This window comes from Hippoglossus hippoglossus, chromosome 19, assembly GCF_009819705.1.
Source record: "Hippoglossus hippoglossus isolate fHipHip1 chromosome 19, fHipHip1.pri, whole genome shotgun sequence".
NCBI classification, from domain to species: domain Eukaryota; kingdom Metazoa; phylum Chordata; class Actinopteri; order Pleuronectiformes; family Pleuronectidae; genus Hippoglossus; species Hippoglossus hippoglossus.
Window position 1 is genome coordinate 8,479,443 of NC_047169.1, and position 22,355 is coordinate 8,501,797.

Consider the following 22,355-nt stretch of genomic DNA (forward strand, 5'->3'; position numbering starts at 1 on the left):
TCCTGACAAATAAGAAATAGTCAAACACTAGCCGAGCAGTCTGCAGTTTTTACGAATTATAAAAAAATGAAATAAAAAACTTATTTTAAGAATATATTTACTAGTTTCTTGAAATCTTGCAAATAGCGGGCCATGGTGATATATTGTCACGGCTTCCCCTATTTTCAAACGGATGTTTCTTTATTTAGTTCATTTTCATTTTTTTTACATCTTGATTGTGTATCACAGAGAATATGTCCTAATCTTCTCATGGCATCAAAAGTGATCGATTTTCGTCATGCGGGATGTTTTTCGCTCGGTGACTGTTCAGATGGATGAAAAACCACGTTGGCCTGTCGCAGTCTGCGTGTGCTGCTGCTAATCTCCTCTGATCTCACTGCGCTGCCATTTGAATCGAGTGGGAGATGAATGGGAAACGAAGGGGAAAAAGGCTGCTGCTACATTTTATGCTCTGGACGGCCTCCCTGCTGAGAGCCGCCAAGAAAAGGAATGTACAGTATTGATCCATGATGGGATGAAACTGTGACAGTTCTACAGGGGGGGGGAAATAAATTCAGGATATTTTTGTTTACAGTCTTTTTCTCTTTTTTTTTTTGTGTCATTTTTTTACACCACTGCAAGTAGCCACAATGTTCCTCGTCTGTGTAGTGTCTTTAAGTGTCTCTGATGACGTCTTGTAGTTTTTTTTTGGCTTTGAATGTCCAAAAAAGCTGCAAGAAGAGGAGAGGAGTCGTCCGGAATCCCCCCCCCCCCCCAAAAAAAAAACGTTAAGTGTCTCTTTGTGTGAGCCAGGAACATTTTATGCGCAGTTGCTCAGTGTCCAGTGGACCATGCCGCTCACACGGGGGCAATATGGAGGCTGAGGCCATGGTCCTGCAGGTTGATTTGGTTTCCATGGTAACTAGTGACGGTCATAGGCAGTGGCAGCAGTGGGAGGGGCGGAGCCTCTCGATGCGGCACTATAATAATAAGGGGAACCTGAAAGTTAACAGAAGAACGAACTGTTTGAAACAACACACACACATGTTTACCAACATTTCTGTTTATCATTTCTGTTAATAGTAGACTTCAATTGTGATTTAAAAATGTTATGGATAATTTACACGTAACAATCGCTGCAGTGATGCTTTATGTTAACAATGCTGATGGTGGCAAATCAAGACTCAACATTTTTGTAATTATATAAGTGTTAATAGGCCAACCCATTTCTTGCACTTTTGCTCATGTGTATATAATTTCTAAAACTCTAGCATCATCCAAATACTTAAAAGGCAGAGCATTGCTCATTGCACAGCGTCTTACATGGTGCTTTGTAGAGAGAAATCAAAAGCTTGATAGAGACCCTGAGCCTAGTTTGAGTCGCTGGGACTAGAATTGGACAAGTGTTCAGGGGAGGGGCTTAGCAAACGGTCAATTGATTGTTCCCGTCCAGTTCTTCGCTCTACTCACTTAGTAATGCTGGGTTGCTGAATCGCCAGGCCTCATTGTAGGTTGTGTACTGTGGATGACTGTAGGGGTTCCCCGAAAACTCGCTCCCTGCAAAACAAAACAACAAATCAATTAGCATTTCAATGCGTCAAGCCATTACCCCGTCACATGCCGCCATTTCTCGTCATTCAAAACAGGATGCAATTTGAGGGGGGAAAGTGATAGTCATCGGTGTGCGACCAGTCAAGCAAGTAATTTATTTCTTTTTCATTTCACTTAAGTTATGCAACACTGAACAATACAGGATGTGACACTGAAGGCGGCTTTCCCTGTCCCATTTATGGATATCTACCCATTCTTCTTCCTCCAGTATATTCCAAACTGGCCTAATAAATACAGAGTGGTAATAAACAGTTTCATGCATACATTTTTGATATGCTGCAATAAATCCTGCAGCCTTTCTTGGAGGAAATTTTAACATCTCCAATGTGAACCGCCTCAAGTCTGAGCTTCGGGTGTTTCTTGCAACAGAATTTCATTGCAGGGGAAGTAACTTGGAGCATGTCAGTGAGCACTGCTGTTGGTTCAACACGTTTCTTTCTTTTTACGAGACAATAAAGGCAAGATTTTATACGAAGCTGGTGAGAAATGGCTTTGCTTTAACAGTGTTTTGCGCCTGTCACTAAATCTTAGAGGTTGTGTATAGGATGAATGGCTTGTAACACAAAACCACAAGCCATGGGATTAAGGCCCTGATCTTTTGCTTTGTGCCACATAAGAACAAATGGAAGGTAAAAGTATGTTTGACTTGACGCTTTTCCGACCACATGAGTTAACAGGTTTATTAGTCAAAATCCCAAATCTGAAAACTACAGCCAAACTGCGCTGCCACCAGGGTGCTGCCATGTCTTCTGTTTTTTTACTGGTAGCTGTTACAGTGACTCAGCTCAAGAAGTAGGTCAAACAGGTAAAGCCTTTATATTTGCAGAATAGTTTTCAGAATGCGTTTTAGACTGAAAAGGCTTCTCTAAACTTTCCATTTAAATAATAGAAAACGAAAATTGCTATTTTGGCTTGTGTTTGCATCACAATACACACAGTTACGAGTCACCATGGGATACATGGTGACTGGCATCTTAAGTAAAGCTCAAATTATTATTTTGTCATTCGAAGGGTCACTTCACAATCACACACAAACAGTAGGAAGTTTAAACTCAATTCAGTTAATCTCATTTACTAACTGTCAGGTCAAACAAGATAAAGTAAGTTAAGTAAAGTAGATGAAATGGTATTTTTTGATAAATGGATCCTTTGAAAGCAATCCTTTTTAAAATCCTTTAGAAATATAGTTGTTTCTGTCCTTGACCTAATTTCCACGTTTTCATAAAATACATTTAAAGTATTTGTTTTTATTTTTTGCGATCATCTGCTGACTTCCAGACAAAAACCAATGTGACCGTAAAATCTGACCTTCCTGGCCGAGGAGATAACGACATGTGTCATGGCAGAGCTTTACACAGGAGAGAAGGGGAACAGCCCAAGCCTGCGATGGGGTTGTGTAATTGGTAAATGATATGCTAACACAGCACACACTCCACTGGTTTCCCCCATCCATGTGGTTTAATCACATCAAAACAAAACGTTGGCTGTGTTGTGGTGAAAATGTGCGCGGCGATGCTGGAGCTGCAAGAGGCGAACGAGCCCAGCACCAAAACCGCATCCCTGCCATGTATCCTGGCAGTGAAACACAAAGCCCGACCTCCTCAGAGAGACGGCGATTTGAATATTTACCGGGCTCCCATGCCTCTGCCTTTTGACCCTTAACTGTTTGCTGTGAACCTGAACTGCAGGTTAAGTAGAGCAGGGGAAAGGGATATGCTCCAGAGCGCAGAGGCTGGGGATGGCTGCTGATGCTGTATATCGATGGCCGGTGAGAACTGCCACGCGGGGAGATAATGACCCAATAAGGCCGAGAGGAAAGTGGGAAGGAAAGGGAGAGCGAGCGTCCTCTCCCTTGTCTCTGATCACTTATTCAACCTGTCTGATCCAATCATACACACATAGCTAATATAAGGATGTGTTCGCCTTCAACTCTGCAGGTCAATATTCATCGCCTGGATGTGTAAGTGTCCTCACTGTGCTTCTTGGTTTCTACACCTGTTCGTTTTGAGGGCGATGCCGCCTGTTAAATGGATGCTAATGACGATACAAAGCACTGAGGTCGACTTTCACTCACCAGGAACCATCCCGGCGAGCGTGGAGGTCGGGTAGCTGCCCTGGCCTGTGGGGGGGACGTGAGGGGGATACCCAGGGAGGGTTGTGTTGGCCATATCCCGACCTGCGAACACAAAACAAAGCAAACAAAAAACACGTCATCATGCGACTGAATTTTAATTTATAACTTGGAAAGCCTTTTTCTTGACTTGGAGAATTTTAGCGTTTTATTTGGGCCTTTTTTCTTAAGTCAGAGCTAGAAATTGCATTAAAATATAACTATTTGAATGGAATACAATGGTAGAAGAAATATCTTTTCTTATATACTGTAAATTCAAGAAACATCATGCAAATATATATAGCATATTTCATTGTTTACAAAGTACGAGCATTTTTTGGGGTATTATATGTATATATACTTGTATATATTACATCATTGATTGTTTCTGACACATGAAAGCTAATTTTACTTTTATATACAGTCTTTTAGCTCAATCTATGGAAAAGTACCATATTTCATGTCCTGTTTTATGTTTTGTATGGTAAATCTGAACCTAGTAAAAAGAAAAAGTACATTTCATAAAGTACTTTCCTTTGAACTTTATAAACCTAGTTACTTTTGAAAGTCTGCTTCTTCTGTTCAGTTCCAAAATGCTAAGGAGCTCCTTGTAACCACACAATCTTCATCATGCCAGATTTCACAGAGACGTCACGACTCATCACCACCACCACAAGTCAGTCTGCACAACTCTTTATCACTTGATCTGCCCGACCCAAACATTCCAAAGACCACGTTGTCTTTTAAAGCTGCTGCTTAACACCACAGAGCCTCCGTCTACTGGTGAACAGGTGAACTTAAACAAGAAAGCCGCTGGTGTTTTGCAGGAGGTAGAATAGTAGAAGACTATTCAGGCAGTAAAAGGCTTTTTGCTGCATCCCATAAGGCTCCTCTCTTCTCTGCTGTGGCTGCAAAGGCCGAGCATGCAGGCCCCTCTGCTGAGCGTCGCCCACTTGCAGATATTCAGCACTGTAATTGAGAGTGACAGTTGGGTTGTCCTCGCTGGCCGCGGGGACATTTGGACTACGTAACCCCAATCTGTAAGCAGGGGCCGGGGTAGGAGAGGCCCCAGCTACATTGTCAGCTAGGAGGGCCACTTGGACTCAAAGGGAAAACCATCTCCCACTGGAGCTTTAATGAGGAACAAAATGCATCATAACATCATCACAAGGCAGCAGTTGTCCATGTCATTGCATTAAAGAATAAAGCGCAGGGAAACAAGCCAACTATCAAAAACCTAAAGAACTTTTTTTATCATGATGATTTATTTTGTTCCGTACATATAAAACTAACTATGAAGGTGATTGCTTTTGATGTTAAAACACATTTAGGTTTAGTGTATTTTTTTCAATTGTCATTTTAATTTCTTTTACCTGATTAAATAAACGAAAATACCAGAATATGCATTTATACAACAGATAGAAAAGCACTAAAACAACAATTTCCCATTCTTAAACATTTTTTGGTTTAACAGACTGCACTTTATCTAAAATGTGTGCGACACATCTGGGTTATACAAATGATATTACATTATAGACCAAATACATTTTGCAAAAATATGTTAGAAAATGCTTCATACTGTGAATACAACTCTATTGTGCTATTTTGCTGCCAGTTATGAGAGCATAAAGAACAGTCAATTCTATTTTCTACACGTGGAATATTTTGAACAACTTATTTATTTAAGGGTGAGCGATTGAGCCCTCTGGGTAATGAAGTACCTGCTGCCAGGCATGCTGACTGCAGAGGGGGCCACGGGGGGGCCCGCACGGGAAGTGAAACAGCTGCTAAATCTGGTAAAGAGGCAGGGTGGCGAGCCTGGAGGTCCACAAGACCCAGGCCTGCCAGGGGAGGAAGAGGAGGAGGTGGTGGGGCTGAGTGGAGCTACAGAAGAGAATGGTTCTTTCTAAATTGGGTTTGATGATGGAGGAAAACTTATTTTTGGGAAATAGAGGAGAGATGTGTACAGATGTAATGAGAGAGAGAGGAACTGATGCGTCTGTCCATATATACATACTTTACATGAATACATTATATATCGGGAACATCCTCTGCAATAGGATAATTACTATTGTGCTATTTGGACTCTTAACACATTCACAAAAACGAAAAATTTGACAAAATCACAATCACTTATAGAAGATATAGGAGAATCAAAAACAGATTTTGTAGAAATACTGACTTTTGCAGAAATTGAATTCATACTGCACTAAACAGCTTCTATAGTTACCTTACAAAAAATGATTATTTTTACATAATCAGTGAGTTTGGATACTAACGAACAATTTGCTTCCATTTCTAATTCAGGACTTGTATATTTCGATATGTTTCTCTTTTTCTGCTTGAATAAATTTGACCTCTACTTCCACCATTGGGAATTCTATCTAGAAAGGCCTCTCTTACTGCAGAGCTGCATCAGAAAATACAAAAACCACCTCCCTGCCGTTACAAGTCTGTGGAGCAGCTCCCAGATTTGTCTCTGTGTGGCATAATCACTAGAGTTCGTCAGTCAGCTACAATTTGTGTCACAAAATATGAAAAATAAACACATAAAATAGGAACATTTTAGTTTTTGATCTGAAATTGAACATTAAAGAGAAAAATCCAGTCGGCGTTGAACGACTGTTCTCTATTATTTGTAAATCTCAGCACTGATCGCTGTGTTGCACGAGAACCTGGTGAGATGTGTCTTTTTGGCTAAAGCCCTGAGTCTGGAGGGCTGCAGAGTTAAAGAGCTTTACAGAGAAGAGTGAGGTCATGCCGGACCTTTCATTTATAATAAGAATTAGTTAGCCACAAGCCAGTGCACATAAGTCAAAGGGAGCCGTGGGACTAACGTAGGTGGGGGGTCCAGCAGGGGTGAGGCCATTGTGTGTGTGTGTGTGTGTGTGTGTGTGTGTGTGTGTGTATGTAACTATTGTCTGACTGTCTCAGCAAATACTGGCCCAATCTTTTCTTCATTATTATTGCAGCAGCTACAGCAGTTGTACATGTTTAATAAAAGTAAATACTCTTATCTCTTCATTAACTCGCCTCGAAGAGATGAAATGCATCACGAGCGAAGGATCCATGTCTTTTCTGCACAGAATCACTTTAACATCTATAGTCTAATTTCTTAAAGATATGCCAAATGTAAGAAATGTCACCTCGAAACCTGCTATGACTGTAACTTTGGACAAAACAGGGATAAACCTTTTCTCGACTTTTTCACCTTTTTGTTTTCTGCCATTTTCAGTTTATAATCTCCAGGTTTTACTGGTTGAACTTATCGATTCTGAGGCTGTAACTACCTATCACTTCTCAACTTTAAGTGGAGAGACTCGCACAACAAATTTCATTCATATTTGAACAGATTTTAATGACACTGTTCCAGAGGGTTCGCTCAAGAAACTCTTTTTAATATGGGCCAGTCACCTCTAGCCAATACCTGATCAATATTAGCCCTGGTACTGATCCACTGCATCAGATCAGGACATCAATACTTTCAACTTAACGCTTATTGGAGACTTCAACCTTCATTTTAACCTTAAGAAGCAACAATGCAACCCAGAACTTTGACACAATCTCATATTTTAGTTATTATTTTGATACAAAGTTACTATTCAAACATGTTTTTTTAGGGTTTTCATGACCCAATATTAAATAAGTTCATAAATGTGAACGCCAGTCTATGTATACACAGTGTTTTCCCTCAACCGAAGCTACCACAGGTCTTTTCCCCCTCACATGTTGACTCTGGTGATGATAATAACTGCCTCTGTTGGGCCCTGTTTTTGTATGTTCCAGGGTACAGTTGGCAGTGACTGCCAGCAGCTCTGTGACTGTTGCTTTATGTCCCCTTTAAAGCCGTCTTTCAGAGAGGCGCCGGTTCGGAGAACTCTCTGTACAGCAATGATAGCCTCATTAGCTGCTTCCTAGTCTTTGTTGTTTTTACAACAGCGATGTGTGTCCAGATTCTCATTAAAAGATGGGACTCTTTATATTGTCTGCTTCCCTTGACAGTCCCCTCAGATTCATCGCCAGCAAAAACGAGCTATTTATTTTTCCCCTGCCCTCTTTTTCGTTCCCTGTGAAAATCAATTCAAGGATTTTTTTGAGGTTCGCTGTTACGAAAGCCTGTTGAATTCTGCCTGCATTTGAAAAGTGGCTTGTAACCGTCACCGCCGAGTCTTATTTTCACACACAGCCTTGTGCGGGTGTTTAAATACTCCTGGTAACATCGTAGAAGTTTAACTACTACTAGAAACTTATTTCGTCAACACTTGATTACACTGCAGACAAAGATTCATGGGTTTTTATCTCAGCCCGACGACGTGACGAGAAACATGATGTGAAGCTTTTGCATTTCCATCAAGTCTGTTTCTTAAAACCCAAACAGAAAAGCGGGGTGACCTTCTCTTTATCTGGCACAGGAACAAAGTCGTTTGTGAACGACTCTTTTTGCTTGCAAGAGTATTAAATTTAGCATGACAGGGACACCTTCATGTTTGCTTCAACAACAACCAAAAATCTTTGACCTCCATTTTCCAGGCTATACGCAGAATGGGGCAATTTATCACAAGCCAAAAAATCTCAGCACCCTAATTAATTACAACTAAGTAAAGAATGTTTGGAGAGCCAAATTGCTTTAATTCCCCAAACACCGGCTGAAAGTCATTCATTATCAAATGTGTGCTCAAAGGTTAGTTTGCTTTTGTGAAGACGAAATAAGCATTAATTCCAGCAGTCTGCGTTCTCCGCCTGTGGGGAGCGAGACGAGCGAGCGGTTCGAGGCCACACGTCACCGACGGCAGGTCTGCTGTCTGATCGTTGCTCGCTGCTCACTGGACAACGGCAGGTCTCTGCACTCCCTGTCTACTTCACCCTGAGAGCTCTCATTCACCGTAATTGAAGTTTAAGTGTGAGTATTTGTTATTTCTGGATGAACTTTTGTTTAGAAGAATAACAGGAGGAGATAAAGGAGCGTACAAAGGCAGATGCTTGAGGAGGAGAGGTGTCATTGACACGCCGGGCTTTAAGCCTGTGGAGACCTCCATTAACAGGCCCAGCAGGGAATACGTTTAAAGAGTCTTCAGTATGCAGTCATTGAGTGGAGATGTGTAAAACTCCCACTGAATGCTCAAGGGAATACACCCGGTGCTTGAAGTCTGAAGTACCATCAAGAAAACAGGTGGGCTCTGACTAATTTCAGGAAATACAGAGACTCTCGCTATAGAAATAGTGGACAATCGGCCGTATCAAGGCCATCTCTCCATTTATTTCTCAAAATACACAAAAAAGTTCTGAACTCCTCCTTCTGCTATTCATAAATTCACCCTCGGCCCACACTATTTGAATTTTAAGCAGTTCGGATGAACAAGAATAAGAAGCACTTGAGATGAAATCCATCTCTCGAAGGGAATTCATCAAAGAAATTACTTCCCATACCAACAATAGAAATTACCTCACAATATGCAATTGTCCTATCCACATATTCATGGAACCCTTTGGTGTTTTTATGGGGTAAGAGGGACTATTTAGCAGGTAATACAGCATTAATGTGGAGGAGAGGGAGAGAGAAAAAAAACGGTTTTAATGGAAGTGGCTTCTTGCCGCTGAATTTCGATGATGTGCACAATGCCCTTAAATCCCTTTCTTATTTGAGCCTGCTTTGCAGGTACTTTTGAGCCTTAATAGGATAAGCAGAGGACACAATAGATTTCTATCTCTCAAGTCTTTCACTTCATTGAGAATCCCAATCTCTGGCAAAGTGCACTTCATGAATCATTCATTTTTAATAGATTATGCAAATTCCGGGACATAAAATCAACAAGATCAATAACTTCGGGCGTTTTAATTGGTGTTCGAAAACATTTTAAGGATGAACATAATCTCCAGTTCTTTCCCCCGTAAAGACACAATTAATTTTAAATTGGATCTCAGCCTAAATACTGCAGATAATTTACTACTTTTTTTCCGCCTGGCTTAAAATTCCTCTGGTAGGCTTATCGCTGGCAAGTAAACTGTAATACTCAGCCATTAGAGAGACCACACACCTGAATATTACCCAGACAGGGAGGCAGGCACTGGGTGGGGGGGGGGGCAAGCAGAGGAGCCACTAACCAAATACTAATTACCAAGTGGAAGTCAGAGTGATGTTTGTTCCGTTAGTTTGACCTCTATATGCTTTATTTCTCTGCCTCTAGTGAGATCTAGCAACAGAGAAGGGCGTGGAATGAACGTATTTACTAATACAAACGCAAGTCTTGTGCTTTTCACACATACCCACACACACTATGCAACACACTGATATGCATACAATCCCATCTTTCTTCTTCTACATGTCTCTTTGCACCTGTAAAGCAGTAAGGAGACCCTCTCGGCGGAGACCCTCTAAAATATCCCAGGTGCAAACAAAGCCCGGCCTGCCTTCTCTACGGGGTCATCGGTGCACAAAGGACAAACACACACCTTTCTTCTCAGGAGGCCTGCCTTACAGGGGAAATCTACCTCCCACATATTAATGAGAGAAGGGCCTCTGTATTTTCTCGTAAGGCTGCTTGGCTATCATTTGAGGAGGGGGGCTGCTGCAATTTTCAATCACGCCGTCCTCCCCCGTGCAGAACTCGTTGCCTTTGATGGCTGCTGCATAATTATATGAATTTTAATAAAAGCCCTGTATATTAATCTCGGGGCCTCCGACAGTCATCGTAAACTTTCAGTAAACTTAACCTTCTTCTTGGTAATACGGCAACAACGAAACAATATTTCAATTAGCCAGGCAGTCATTAACTGTGACAAGGAGAGGAGACGGAGAGAGGGGGGCAGGGGGGGGAGCGGGAGGGAGAGAGGAGGGTGAAATAAATGATCATGGTGTTAGAGTTAGGCGGCAGAAATGCCAGAGTGTATTTACCGAGGCACATTACTCGCGCTTTGAGACACACAAACTGTCTCGCGGCGAACAAATCACAGGAGCAACACAGCAGCAGCCAACGAGCAGTCAGTGCTGCATGGTGGCCTTTTTGTGTGTGTGTGTGTCTGTGTGTGTGTGTGTGTACGTGTGTGTGTGTGTGTGAGACCTTGCTCTGATACACAGTCATAGTTCTGATGTGCTGACACCCAAAGGTCCTTGTCCAGCGGTGACTGAACAGCTCGCCCCCACCCCCCAATCTTTGTCATCGCCCTGCTTGCTCAGCAGAAAACACCAGACGGACGACAGCTGCTAAGCTTTTATCGCATCGTCGTACCACCTTTTCAGCTCAGAGTGAAATGGTTTATTAAAAAAGTCTTCACACTTAACTTTTTGGGTTTGCCTTTATTTTTCACACATTTTTCCTTCTTTTTCTTTTTTCGTCAATTGCACAAGCATGTTTTTTTCCTTTACATTATTCTTCAAAATCCCCTCAGCTGAAGCTGTGGCCCGGGCAGCGTAAAGGCGTATACTGTGCGGCACTGGATCTTACCTACAGGGTAGCTTTGCGACACACTGGGGCCCAGGTCTGGGTTGGCGCTAGAGGATAAACTGGGCTTGACTTCGTCCAGGCTGGAATTCAGGGCAGGGAGCGAGTACTCATTAGCCTGGGAAAAGGACAGTTGAATCATTACACAACCAAACAATACCTAGATGGAAATCCTCCCTTCTCCTCCTCCATTAAGCGCTGCACACACAGGCCTGTGCGAGTATAAATTTGTATGAGGGCATTGTGCTTGTGTGTGTGTGTATGTGTGTGTGTGTGTGTGTGTGTGTGTGTTCAAGCTGCAGGGTGGCAGTTCAAGCATATCATGAATGTATTTTGGTATTGTCTGAGAGGAAGTGGGATTTTGAGATGAGTGAAAAGCCAAGGCGTCAGCTGGCCCTTTGTGCTTGACTGCAGTCCTACCCCTGATCAGCCAAGGGAGAAAGCAGTTGTGCTTTGTTACAGGCACACCATGTGGTCCTGTTTGAGAGACACCATTCACCTTTCTCATTTTGGGATGTTTAAGTCTAAAACCACCTTTTTAAATTTCACAACTTCTTATCACTCGTACAACTTGGGCTTTTTGTGAGTGTTGAACTCTTTGAGGTTTTGCTTTCTTGTGTGCGTTCAGATGTCGTATTAAAGGAGTAGTTCACCCTAATCACAAAAAGAAAACTCTCGGAAAAGCTGTATCAAGCAATGCAGATCATTTTGTGGGTTGTGAGCCAAAGCTTTGAGATATTTTCCTTTTGAAACATCAATCTTAACCCAACTTTAAATGGGGTTAGGTAACATTTATGGATGAGAGCTACTTTAATTAAATGGTAGCTTGCAGTATGAGCTGAAAAACCCAAGTGACCAAATCCCATTTCAAGATTTGTTACTGTTTTTCAACAAAACCCTTCTTTTTTATTAAAAAAAGAAGCCACTCAGTTGTAAATCTAAAATCTAAAACTTAATATGATTATGATTCAAATAACTAAATATCTGTATCTGTGAATAAAAACTATGGATCTGTCCAGATATTTGATGACACCAGGAAACATTAGTTTATTTGGTGCTATATTAAATCGAAGCTTGATGCAAAGCTCAATTGATCAGCAGAAACGAATTCATACGCTGAATAATCCACATACAGGCTACTGTTATCATATGGAATATTTCGTTTGACAGCAAAGTAGGTGGATTATCTTAACTAGCAGATTCTTTACAAAATCCCATTGTTTTACTTTTAATTAAAATTTCAATGGTTTGAGTTCCACAAATAAAAACCCATCCACCTCCACTACATTGGGGTGGAGGCAGAAATCATCTCCGAAAACCTCAGCAGATAAAAACCAAACGTCTTTTTGTAACGTGGGTGAACCGATCATTGAATAAAAAAAAAGAAATCCACTCATTTAAGAAATAATCCCGTCCCAGCTTCCCTTTCATCGTCATGTTTCCTTTTGTGAATCCACCAAGAGACACTCACGGCAGATGTTAGCAGGTTTTTTTTAATGAGATGAGACTTCCGGAGTCTGAGTGTTGACAATGTTTGTCCAAAAGCCCAGTGTGAGCGTGAGTGGTTTCAGTGGGCCGCGCTCCCACCGGGGGGGACGCCCGTGACCCCGCTCTTGTCTGCCACTATCGCCGATAAACTCTAATTGTCTGCTACAACTGTTCGCTGGCACAATGTCGGATGTTTTCCTCTATTCTGGGAGGCTTCAGACGCCAAACAGACGTTTTATCATGCAGATAAAGGGCAGGGGGGGGGGACTGAAAAGATAGGTCTGAATGGGATGACCAAATGGCTAGCAGAAGTGTGGGAGGGGTGAATCCATTGAGTTTTGCATCTCCAGAATGGGTTTTTAATGCCCCGCTACAGAACCCAGACACTGGCTAATAGGGCCACATTTTCCAGTGGAGGAAGAAAAAGAAAAAAAACAACGCGAGGCACCCATGACGGGGGAAAGTGCTCTGATTAATATTGCATTAAATTAAAGCTGATTTTTCTGGACTGTTCTTGGCCTCTTTTCTCCCCCCCCCCCCCCCTTCCTCCTTGCTTGCCCCCTTTTTTTTAGTCTCACCCCTTTCCCTGTGCCTTTAATACTCCCCCTGACGTTCTTTGTGATTGCAAGTCATTTCCAATTCGTTTTGGTATTGATCTTCCAGTAGAAATCAGTTTTGTAATTAGCTGCAAATTAGGCCCTCTTCTGGAGGTGAGGCCTGTCCCACTGATTTATCACCTGCGTAATTCGCCCCGATTGGAGAGAAATTAAAATGAACTCAATTAGGGCGACTGCTTTTGCTTTATGGGTCCAACTTGTAGTTTGGTGGGAGAAATTAATAGTCTCTTGTTGTTTAATAGTATAATGAAAGTAAATAAAGGTTATCCATTGTAATAAGCCTGGAGTTTTTAATAAGCAGGGGTTTCTGGCTGTCGTTTTGGCGTGTGTGTGTGTGGGGGGGGGTGGCTGTTCCCCCAATGCTTCCTAATTTTTTTTGAAATGAGGATGGATGGCGACTGTGCTTTTAATATCAGAGGGTGTTTGCAAATGTTTAATGCATCTATTTTCTTCAAAAAACGGCCTTTCGTCAGCCATGGCTTTCTCGAGTCGTAGAACAAACAACAAAGAGAAGCAGCGGTTGAATAACACAGCAAGAATGAAGAAAAATCTAGGTATTGATTAATTTCGTGTTGCCTTACTGTTATTCTCAATTATAGGGGATACAAGGAATGTGTTTTTCATCACAAAATCAATATGGTGTGTGGGAGTTTTTCCTTTTGATCCCTGCAGCATTACACACACGCCGAACGTCTAATCCAGCGCTCGGCCATCTCGGACGTTTGTTTAATTAGCTCTCGGTTTGGGAATATTTCTGACCAAGGTTTTTTTAAATGCTCGATTTCAGCGTCACATGCACAGTTTTACCTCTGCGAAGGAGGTTATGTTTTCATCAGCGTGGGTTTGTCTGTTAGCAGGATTACGCAAAAACGACCCAATGGATGACCATGAAACTTGGTGGACGGATTCGTTATGAGTCAGGGAAGAAGCCTTTAAAATCTGGTACCGATCCGATTTTTTTTCCCACTTTAACATTGCAAGATTTTCATTGATTACTCAGAATAATTAATGGATCTTGATGGAAAGAATCAGGCATGTTTATGGGACTGATGTTTGTCAGTGTGTGCAATTTGGTGCAGATCCAAAGAAAATGGAAAATTCTGCATCTAGTGAATTTCAATGTGGTTGCATAAGGGGACTGTTGGGACTTGGCAGAGGTATGACTCTTATTTTGGTGTTTTTATTCATGAGAAGGAAAAAAAAAAAAAAATGGCGAGCTGCAGAGTTACTAACCTGTTCCGGCTTGATATGCTCCGGCGTGGGGAAGACGTCAGGGTACGGAGGGCGCTCAAAGACCCGGTCCAACGCTTCCAGCTGCTGCTGGGTGAAGGCATCTGCCCTCAGGTGTTTCCGTAAACTCTCCACACTACCCTGAGAATCACTGTGTGGGCCAGAACCATCTGAACCATCTACAAGAAGAGAGAGCAACAATCGAGACACTGACCCCGGGGAAGCTGGCCTTTACTTCAAGCTATGCACTTTATATTCTCCTCATGTTTTTTTCTGTTACCACCTCTGCGGGGGACCCGAGGAGGACAGAAAAGAATGGAGTGCAGCTTTTTTTTTTTTTTTTTCAGCACCTTTAATGGCTGTAGTGAGCCACTGGCTACATCATACAGACTTTTACCTGCACCAGCCCACAGTATTAACACCACCATGATCTGAAAGCCCTCTGGTAATTGATGGATTACGATCGCGTGCAAATATATACATGTTGTGGCGTCCATGTATACTGATGAAAACAGCAGCTATTCCGTTTTAGTGCCTATTCTTTCCAGCCAAAGCATTTTTTTCCCCCTCTTCTCCTGGTGCTCGATGAAATCAAGAGCAGGTTTTTTTTAAAAGGCACAATTTCCCTTTTACAATTCAATACCGCTTTCATTCCCGGCGAGTGTGCGGTTCCATTTGGAAACAGCGGCGGAGGACAAGAGCCTGAATAAAATCGCACAGTCTAGTTCAATCATCCTGCTCTCCAAACACGGGAATTTCCTCCCGACTCCTGACCTGATTACCCAACTGTTGGGAGAGAAGGATGCCTTAGCTTTTCCCGGGTATCGCTTGTGTGCAACGCTTTGAAGCCCTCTTACAGACCATCCTACCATACCTCCATCCATCCCTCCCTTTTTTCTTTTTTTTTATCCTCCCATCACCCCCCCCCCCCACCTCTCCTTGGCTGCAGCGGCCGTGTCTGTTTGGTCTCCTCCCCAGATCCCACAAAGCTTCAGCTCCCTTACAAATCTGTCATTCTAAATTTGCTGCAGATTATGTTCTCCCCTCGGTGGGAGAGTGGTGATATATGATATGCAAGGCCCCTATTGATTGCCTGATCTGGTGGCAAGAGGGAGCTGAAATGAACTTGAAATGAACATCATGCCTCAACTCATTGTGCGTATAATACTCTACTTAATCCCACATTTTTCTCTGCCATGGAATTCAATTGATCAATCATGTCTGTGTGATAGTACCATTTGGAAGGGTTATTGCCATCCTATTCTGCTGCTTGACCTTTTTTCACAGGCTGAGGCCAGAGAATGAACCCGACTCTCTCTTGGAGAGCTGGAGGAGCTATAAAAGAGAGTGTGAGTGTGTGAGAGTGTGTGTGTGTGCATGAGTGTGTATCCGAGCACTTGCAGCCGTGTGTAACCTCAAATTGTGCTGATAGTTATAGTAATAAACAAGTTATGAGTTTGCTAACAATATCTTGTTAACATTTTTTTTCTGTACCCACTGCATGGACGACCGCGTCAGGACTTATTTACAAGCAACGCACGATCCGATACGCCAAATCGTTATCGGTGCCGATAATGATCCTATTAAGTGGATCGGGAATCGGTCACGAGTTTCTTTGTCTACGTCATAATGAAAAATCAAAGGTTTCTGTTTTTCCCATTTGCATTCATTCAGTAAGGGCGGACCGATGAATCAATTTTTACTGGAGCAGTGAAACTTGTCCTTGTGTTACCTCATATAGAACTTATTCCAGTGTTTCACACAGTGATGTGTATGGATTATAAGAGATCACTGTCGCTTTACCCCCCAAAACGTTACATCATTTGTCCCAGTAAACTCTTGATTTACCTTTAAATTTCTTCTTACGCCTCCTTAAAACCAGTCTCTAAATTTGATGACTTTTTGGTGCAGCCAGAACAAATGATCCGACCTTCTACGTGCACGTAAAACCACTTCACTATTCACTGGATTAAAGCTTTAAAATCCAAGGCCGTGTTCATAGTTTCTGGAAAGATGATTTTGTGGAGATAGATGGTTTTCATAAGTATCACAACCTTTCTATGAAGGTCCAGGATACTGAGTGATGTAATGTTCAAACACAATGTCACAGTAGCTGCACCTTTACATCAGGATGAACACATTCCAGATGTTTTGGGCCTCATTATGTACAAGTTTTCCCCAAATTTTGCCAAACTCACTGAAAACTGAAAGAAAATGTTGAAGATGGACCCACTGGTGAGAGCAGAGGATTTAAAAAGAGAAGCTGGACGTTTTGGGAAATTTCCCTTTCTTGTCACATTTGTATCATAGGCGTGTTCTTTTTGTTTTAAACTGTGTCACGTTAACATTGTGTCACTTTCTGACACCACGTGTTAAACTGCCAAATCACAGTTTCTGTTGCCTTCATTCATTTTCACTTTAAACAAACTAAGTGTATTTTCCCCATATTTCTGCTGCACAGCTGTAAACTGAAACCAGATCTGTTCCTCATGGTGGCACCTCGGCCCGTTCAGCTGAATATTCAGCTTGTTTTATGGCCCTCACCTCCTTTAGCCGCCGCTTGTCACTTTATCAAACTCAATTGTTCTCTTTGCTACCAAAGCAAATAGAGTCATTAATTACTCTCCATCAGCCAGCCCGAGCCACAACACCTGATCAATACCCACCCTCGCCATATTTCTCATTCACCACTGTAGAATACACTTCCCACACACAAGACAAACCATCCCGGGTCAACCTACGCACTCGTCCTCCCACTCAGAGCGACGGCAGTCCCAGCTGCCCTCCCAGCCACTGACAGTCCCACCTGACAAATCAGCCGCAACTGTGTCCTGTGGATGAAGATGATTCCGGAGACAATTACGTCGCCGTGCAGCCTAATTATGCTCAATCAAGGGGCGTGGATCAATTTTACGTATTTGTTTTGAACATTTTCTAGTTGGTGTTCCCAAGAAATAAGTGACAAGGTCCTCTAGCAGTTGTATAAATTATGCCTGCTGTCCATCGGGTAACACAGGCGACGGTTGTGAATTAACTGTTTCCTGTCGACAGCTGACGTTCTATTTATCTTATCATGACCGCCCAATCATTCCCTGACTTTAACAACCATAATAAGTCAAACCAGGATCTTTCTCTAAAGCTAACCAATAGATATGATCATTGGTGTCTGAAGGTAACAAAGATGGTTGGACACAAAACATGATGTCAGGTATTTGAATGCATTTATTATTATTTAAATTTATTTGAATGAACTAATCAGATTTTAATAATGCTCACAAATATGTATTGTTAAAGAGAAACACTCAACTTCATGTGCTTTTAAGTGTCTATTAGCGTCATCGTCAATACAAGTCAGATTCAATATTTGGACATTTCCAAATCTGCCCATTATGCAGCGGTGATACTAATCTTTGACCACAGTGGCTTTTGTTGGTGCGTTACATGCTTGTCCTGCTCTGTGGTTGTTTATCGATCATCAAGGGAGTTGAGCGTATTCATCCTGACATCGGTAGGTATTAACACTCCGGTAACGAGGGAGCAGCTTCTATCAGATCAGATAACCAGCTCTAAGAAGCCGACTCCTCTCTGCGGGTCTGGCACCCTGGGGTCACGACCCCCGGCAGGAGGGCTTTAGCCAACGCAACTCTGGGGTCTGGGAGCGAGTCTGATCGACTGCGCGCCAAACAAAAACAGAAGAATTGTCACGAACGAAGCGCAGATTGAAGATGAGTAGTAGTTTTTCCTCTGAGAAGTCTGAGGAGGAGGATTTCAGAGTAAGAGTCTAAACTCTTTCGAGCAAATTAAAACTGAATTTCTAAGTACTTGTTTGAAGCACGAGGAGCTCAGCTGGCGCCTTAAGGTCACGGAAAAGCGACCCCCCCCCCCCTGGCCTCCCTTCCCAAAAGTCTGCTCCTTGTTTAAATAATATGTCAACATACATACGCTCTCGTTCCCTCAACACATTGTTATGTATTTCACAATAATACACCTCCATAATTTCCCGCCTGATTCAATTCCTGGCTAAATGAAATCAAATTAAAACTCATTTGCATCAAATTGGATGAACTCAGCTGCATTTTGTTTTTCTAATTGAATGTTTTGATTATGTAAACATAACTGAAATCAGCATCACAGAGGAGCCGTGATTAGCGCTGGAAGGGATTATAGGGTAAAGGAAAAAAAGACATTGATCAAAAATGTGTAATCAATTAATGAATGTGGGGGTTTGGAAACATGAAGACGTCACCTTTGGCTTTGAGAAACTGTTTCTTTTTTTTAAAAATTCGGACACTTTATAAACGGAACAATTAGGAGTCAGAGAGCGACAGTTTAGGCTGCGATGTTTCAAAGCTTTTAAAAAAGCTTTATTAATCTAATTTGGACGTTGCGATGAGGTGGTGACATTTCAATGCACCCCTCAGCTCCTCTGTTGATTCTTCCTCTCGCCCCAAACAGATGCTGATACACAGAGCGGGGTGTGACGGCGGCTCGCTCCATCACTCATCTCCATCCGTGCGCGCGCTCAGCCCTCATGACACTCAGAGATGAGAAATAATTAATTCAACAGCTACTGAAGCACAGAATCACATCCATTCTGACTGCCACCAGCTATTGTTGTTGGCTCTCGAAATATATGATGATCGTCTTAACACGAAATTTCTCTCTCGGTGTTTCGCCCATAAATCAAGAAGAAAGGTCGACACAAAGCGAGCGAAGCGTTCGGATTCAGAATTGCTGAAAAATTAAGAATCGGCTACCGGTCCGATTGTGCGGTTTGCAGGGCCACTCTGAAAGAGACGTGCGGCGTGACTTTGAAAAGGCCGGACACACTTCATGGACACTGCATGTTCTCAACAGACCTCCAAGCAGGTCAATTCAGCTCTCTCGCACATTCTCCGATAACAAGGAGGTGAACAGAAACACCCTTGAAAGCAGATTTGTACTTAAACACGAGACGCTTCAATGGAAGATGCTCGATTCGCCCTCGGAGAAGAAGCGTGAGATTCTCCTTTGTCTTTTCCGGAGCCCACCGTGTCAGTGGTGGGTGTGGGGGGTTGGGACGCAGGGGTGAGGCGGGTGTCGGGGCACTTGGATGTTAATCTGTCAGGTAATAGCTTTTCTCTGCAGAATTGCAAATTCTAATATACAGTATGTCACGTTGTAAAACGAGCGGACAGCTGTGGTCACCGAAGACACCATCTCCAGGGGTCTCTCTCTCTCCCTCTCTGCCCCTCCGCAACAATGGCTGCCAAGTGTAACATGCTACTTTTAATTTGCAATAACACGTGACAGTAGCAAATTAATGGCTCTTATGACACCTGTGTCCCCGCAGCCCCTCTCGCCGAGGCCCAGTGTACATAACGTGTGTCACACTACATTATCTCTACATCCCTCCTGTAATGGGGGGGGGGGGGGGGGGGGGGGGGGGGGGGGGGGGGGGGGGGGGACCTTTTTTTTTAAGGGCACTGCTGACTTGGAAACTCAGGAGCTGTCTGCCCCGGCTTGGCAGCGAGCCACAGCCACTGCCTAAAAACAAATACTCCGGGCGACGCAGCCAATCCATTTCACCGGCGCAGCTTGTGTTGCACAGCGAGCCTCCCCCCCCTCCCTAACCCTTCCCCTCCATTCCTCTACCCTTGCCTTCGCTCATTTTTGTTCATGTTTTTCGGGCCTTGGTAATGACTGCTTGTGCCATAATCATCATGAGGCTTACCAAGTTAAGTAGGACTCAGGCGAGCTACTGCGCTGTGAGGAAATTTAATCCGAGCATTAACTGACTATAGACTTCTTCCTACTGAGTGAAGCAAAACACGCAAACAAGGCTACAAGAAAAACGCAGGAGAAAAGAAAAAAAAAGAGACCATGAAACAGTGAGATGCACAGACATGTTTCTGACTGCTCAACGATTTAATTTGAGAATTAATATCTCTTTGTTCGGTAAAAGAAACAGTCTAACCAGTAAGCTAACGATTATAGCATATGATCATTTTCAAAAATATGTTAATGTTGAAAAATTCATGAATAGAACCAAAGAAAACCAGCCCCATTAAAACAGTTGGTGGCAAATATGGCAAATATGACATCTGTAATGGTTTTCTGTCAGTAATACCCAAACACATCAACACGTGGTTATTTGGGGCCATATGGGCCACAGGTTATGACATACTGAAGCTATGGCCTGCATTTCAAAATAAAAGTATTAATTTTGGATGACACTTAATTTCCACCTAAATAAGTTTTAAATACTACGGCCCCGGTTGATGCTTCCAGACACATTTCTCTAACGTGGTTAAAGATTTTAATTTGTACTTTATTAAACAGTCCTATTATTTGTAATTATTTTCCTTCAACACTACACCCACAATCCTACATTGTAATTTAGGCCCACATACAAAACAGTAGATGACAACCTGGTGCTGAAACCTGAATTTCAAAATAAGAGTACTCAATTTCCACCAAAACTTAATGGTTGCAAAGATTACAAACATCTCCACTGTCCCAACACACTAAGAACATAGCACACAATGGTATGGTTCCGCTTGAGAGGACATTCTGGCCCCAACAGTTCCCAAATGTTGAAATTTGATTTTGGCAAGGTTCACTTTAAGAGAAGACAGCAACAGGACAACAGTGTCTACAGGGTAACTTTGTTCATAATATACTATTCTTACAAACTGTGGCTAGAGGCGAGACATTGCTTTTGCAGGTGTGTGTGTGTGTGTGTGTGTGTGTGTGTGTGTGTGTGTGTGTGTGTGTGTGTGTGTGTGTGTGTGTGTGTGTGTGTGTGTGTGTGTGTGTGTGTGTGTGTGTGTGTGTGTGGTCAATGCCTGCGGTTTATGTTTTGGAAAGATAAAGTATCCCCGACCCCGTGGTTCTGCAGGTAGGCACCAGCTGGCTGTTGAGAGAGTATATAAGAACCACCCCACCCCCTCCACCACGAGTACAAGTCCTACCCTGACATAAACACACAGGTGAACACACACTTCCATCCGCACACACAGCTTTCTTCTCTTTCATCGTAATACCGGCCGAGCACCTAAATCACAGAAATGGCAGCACATCAGGGGAATCATTTGAGACTGAATAGCCATAGAAACATGGCGCTGTCACCTGGAAGACCTCCACAAACCGGGCCAGCTCTCCTCCTCGCACACACACACACACACACACACACACACACACACACCTTAGTCCTCTCCATGCCCTTTAATACCTCTTTGCCCTTCACCAGCAATCTGCATAGAAATGTGTGCGTTCTATCATTCAGTGACTAGACATTACACCCTGGCTAATATGAGAGGTCCTCCAACGACTGAAAATGAACCCTTGAAAATACCAGACGTTTGCATTATGCCGCCGCGACTGCATATCTTACAGGGAAAGACTTGATTATGTCATTTGCCATGTCCACGTCATGCTGGTTTTTATATCTTTGCCAGGAAATCTACCTCTGACAGGTCATTAGTCATCCCCTCCCTCCCCGCACGCACATAAAACATCAATTCCACTCAATATCCCGCAAACCCCTGCGCTTCTCAACCAACGCCAGAACAAAGAAGACGCTATGCAAACTGCTGCCGTGCTCTGATTAGCTCTCATTCCGGAGCACTGCAGAAATAAGGCACTCATTCCCCGGCCCTGTTTGAGATAACTGCCCCTTCTCCGGCAGCCACATCATCCCTCCATACCCGCGCACGCCTCGTAACACGAGTGCATCTGTTTAGCTATTCTCATCAGCTGCTTATGTAGTGACATTAAGGAAGCCTATTGCTTACAGAACCAATAATCTACATCGCCTCAGGCCCCCTTATATCCACTAACCTGCTACTTCTGCAGCAGCACAAGTGGAACCACTTTTGTAGGGGAGGAGAAGAAAAAAAA

At 42.9% G+C, this 22,355-nt stretch overlaps 1 protein-coding gene across 5 annotated transcripts in view; it reads right to left on the reverse strand.

Moving 5' to 3' along the window:
* Positions 1-207: 207 nt before the first annotated feature.
* The window catches only part of pax2b (paired box 2b), a 29,507-nt gene continuing 7,359 nt past the window's right edge, over positions 208-22,355 (reverse strand). For 4 of the 5 annotated variants that reach the window (XM_034571010.1, XM_034571012.1, XM_034571009.1 and 1 more), the window contains exons 6-10: positions 14,478-14,653; positions 11,143-11,257; positions 3,665-3,766; positions 1,450-1,536; positions 208-978 (exon numbers count right to left, since the gene is read on the reverse strand). In XM_034571010.1, the coding sequence (XP_034426901.1) occupies positions 902-978; positions 1,450-1,536; positions 3,665-3,766; positions 11,143-11,257; positions 14,478-14,653 (557 nt within the window). In that variant the 3' untranslated portion in view covers positions 208-901. The remainder of the gene's footprint in view (positions 979-1,449; positions 1,537-3,664; positions 3,767-11,142; positions 11,258-14,477; positions 14,654-22,355) is intronic. The other variant, XM_034571013.1, reaches the window with a different exon arrangement.